General features: G+C 46.2%; 1 protein-coding gene across 1 annotated transcript in view; it reads left to right on the top strand.

The window, feature by feature from the left end:
* LOC135115092 (proline-, glutamic acid- and leucine-rich protein 1-like) overlaps positions 1–2,965 on the top strand; it is a 10,035-nt gene extending 7,070 nt beyond the window's left edge. The window contains exons 8-9 of the mRNA XM_064031584.1: positions 1–121; positions 2,753–2,965. The exon at positions 1–121 is cut by the window's left edge and continues 29 nt beyond it. Of these exons, the coding sequence (XP_063887654.1) occupies positions 1–121; positions 2,753–2,965 (334 nt within the window). The remainder of the gene's footprint in view (positions 122–2,752) is intronic.
* Positions 2,966–3,569: the final 604 nt, after the last annotated feature.

Here is a 3,569-nt window from a genome sequence, read left to right as displayed (position 1 = left end):
CCAGCGCAACACCCTGAAACACTCTGTCTATACTATTTGCGTAACAAACCCGAGCAATCCGGAGCTAGATTTCTGTTTTCTAGTGAACTGGGCGTGCTTGTGTGGGGCGGAAAGACCTGGAGTAAGTTGGAATGGGCTTAATTATAATCTCTCCCGTAATTAAGGGACTCAGGATGGCCTAGTTGAGGTGAAAAATGGGTAATTGCTTCCACACACTACGCGGTCCAGTCACCCATTTCTCACCACAAGGAAGGAAGGATCAAGGTTACTTACAGACAATTAGTGGGAGGCGGCGGGGGTGTCGGGGGGCGGGAGGGGCGTCACTCAACAGGTAAGTGTGTCTGCAGGTGCGCCTCGACCACCGCCTCACCCTCGACGAAAGTGGAGGGAAAGAAGGGTGAAGGAGGAGTGATGCGGGACGTCCGGGTCACCATGTGGGCTGAGCGTCACCAACATCCCGCGGGCGACGAGGCACTGAGGTGTAGAGGCACGTGGTGTGTGTACGTGTGTATGTTGGTGTGTGTCTATGTACGTGAACCGCGTGAGTGAAGTGCACGTGTGAGGTGTTATGTATGTATGTGTGCGTGTACGTGGGCGTGTGTGCGAGCGTGTACGTGGGGACGCGGGCGAGGTGCGTGTGGCGGGATGGGTAAGTCCGCAGCCCCGCCACCTCTGAGGTACTACTGGCGGTCTGCTGGCGGCTGCTGCGACGCCCCCTGCCGCCTCTCCCCTCCCGCTCCGCTCCTCCCCGCCCCTTGGCCCTGCAAACCTCACGCCACCAGGTGTCGCCGCCCGCCCCTCCCCGGTCCCTCAGCCCTTAAACGAGTGAAAAAGGAACGAATGTTACCATAATACAGCGTGCGGTGATAATAAGAGGTACGTGGACGTGACAAACGAGGAGTGTCTTTTAATATCATTCCCCGTGCGTGTGTGAGTGTGAGTGTGCGTGCGTGCGTGTGTGTATACGCCCCTTTCAGTGCGTAGTACCTCAGGAAGTGACTAAGTATCTCAGCGAGGGATGATAGCCTGCCCGGGAGCCATAAACTTTCTTCTCCCCTTTGTTGAAACGCACGGGTACAAAGTTTTCATTGTTGTCATTCCTGGAAGGAGTCAGTTTTCTATGAAGCGTCGTGCCACAGAAAACGTTCCATGCCTGAGGGACACTGCGCCATTCCTGGAGCGTCGCTTTGACCGGAGAGGAAAGAAGGAAGAGGAAAAAAGAAGACTTTGCGTATATCAAAACTTTACCTCTGATGTATAATACGCAAAGTGGTGCCAAAAAACACTGTAAACTTGATGAAAACACACACGCATCACCAACTTAATAGTAAACACCAATAAAAAAAAATAATAAATAAAAAATAAATTAATCGTGATGAAAAACACACCACTAAAAAGAAGAAAAAAAAAAAAAAAACAATAAACAGCTCCCCAATTCCCAGCCAATTAATGATACACCTGAGCACCCTAATTGGACTCCTCCCCCGCCGCGGATCCATCACGCTCCAAATGACGCTAAATTCTCGGCTTTACGACAAAATTGGCGGGGCAGAATTCATCATCATGGCAGGTCAGGTCGAGGGGAATTAGTGAGGGGAGAGGCGCTTCGTCCGGCTGCGTGACGGCTTACTGCAGGCGAGGGGAAGGGAGGGAAGGAAGGAAGGGAGGGGAAGGGGAAGAAAGTGGGTATACATTGCAAAGGGAAGGAGAAGGAAGAGAAGGAAAGGAAGAGAGAAGGGAAGTGCTTGCTGCAGACGAGGAGAAGGGAGGAAACGAGGAGAAGAGGAAGGAAATAGGAAGAAAAGGAAGAGGAGAAGGAAATAAACTGATAAAAGAGAAGAAAGAGAAGGGAGGGGAAGGGAAGAGGCAGTAAGGAAGTTGGAAAACAAGGGAAAGGAAAGTAGAAGGAAGGAAAAGAAGAGGGAAGGAGGAAAAGAGGGAAGAAAGAAGAAGATAAGTGATAAAAAGAAAAAAAAAGGAAAAGGGAGAGAAGGAGAAGGAGCGGAAGAATAAGGAAGTGAGATACAAAGGAAAGGAAAGAAAAAATGAAGGAAAGAAGAGTGAAAAATTAAAAAAAAAAGAAAGATTTGAGAGAAGAAATAAACTGACGAAAAGGAAAGAAAGGGTAAGTGAAGAGAAGGAAGTGGGGAGACAAAGTAAAGGAAAGAAGGAAGGGAAGGAAGAGAATGAAGAGGGAAAGAGGAGATAACGTAAAAGACAACAAGGAGGAAAGAAGGAAGAAAAAGGGAGAGGAGTCGATTTAGAAAAGTAAAAAAAAGAAAAAAACAGGAAGAGAAAAAAAAATCAGGCGTATAAAGAGGAAGAGGAAGAGGAAGAGAAAGAGGAAGAGGAAGAGGAAGAAAGACTAAGTGACAACAAGATTACAGTGAGAGCCAAGGAGACAAAAAAAAAGAGAGGAAAACAAGGAAAAATAAATAGAGAAGGAAAGGAAAGACAGAGAAAAAGGACATATAGAAGAAATTGAAAGAAAAAAAAGAAAAAAAAAGAGGAAAAGTAAGGAGAAAGATGAAAGGAAGAATAGAAAGTTGGAAAAGACGAGAAAGTAACGAAAGAAGAAAGGCAAGAAAAAAAACAAGAAGAAAAGGAAATAGAGATAACGAAACAGGTGTGAGAGAAAATAGAATAACATTGTCAATAAGGATAAGACGATAAAGAAAGAATAAGTAATAACAAGGTAAGGGAGAAGGGAATGCAATAACAGAACATGGAGGAGAGGAAATGAAAACGGGAGGAGGAGGAAGAGGAGGAAGACGAAGAAGAAGAAGAAGAAGAAGAAGAAGAAGAAGAAGAAGAAGAAGAAGAAGAAGAAGAAGAAGAAGAAGAAGAAGAAGAAGAAGAGGAGGAGGAAGAGGAAGAGGAAGAGGAGGAGGAGGAGGAGGAGGAGGAGGAGGAGGAGGAGGAGGAGGAGGAGGAGGAGGAGGAGGAGGAGGAGGAAGGGACATAATTAATACATTTACACCTAGTCCTCCTCCTCCTCCTCCTTCTCCTCCTCCTCCTCCTCCTCCTCCATTAACAGCCCTAGGAAGGAAAAGGAAAAAAAAATATAAAATGTTAATTATAAGTGACAGGAGTTCTAATTTCTTTCTTTCCTTCTAAATGGCACTTCCTTCCTCTTACTTTCCTCTTCCCTCCAAGTATTCCATTACTTTCTCTCCTTCCACCCTGTCTTCACTTTCTCCACCTCCTCCTCCTTCAGTGTTTTCAAGATTCGCAGAGTTCGTGAGGCAAAGCAGTAGCAGCAGAGGTAATGAAAGCAGTGAAAGTAGTAGTAGTAGTAGTAGTAGTGGTGGTGGTGGTGGTGGTGGTGGTGGTGGTGGTGGTGGCAAGGCAGGAAGGGCAGGTAAGGAGGGCTGATGGAGCACTCATTACCTATTGATCTGGGTACGCATATGAAAATTGTGCTGTACCCTCATCAACTATTTTTCATGCCTGTTGCTACTCCTGCTCGACGACGACGAAGAAGAAGAAGAAGAAGAAGAAGAAGAAGAAGAAGAAGAAGAAGAAGAAGAAGAAGAAGAAGAAGAAGCTGATGATGATGATGATGATGA

This window comes from Scylla paramamosain, chromosome 28 (assembly GCF_035594125.1).
Source record: "Scylla paramamosain isolate STU-SP2022 chromosome 28, ASM3559412v1, whole genome shotgun sequence".
In the NCBI taxonomy this organism is placed as follows: domain Eukaryota; kingdom Metazoa; phylum Arthropoda; class Malacostraca; order Decapoda; family Portunidae; genus Scylla; species Scylla paramamosain.
This window is presented reverse-complemented; position numbering and strand designations above follow the sequence as displayed.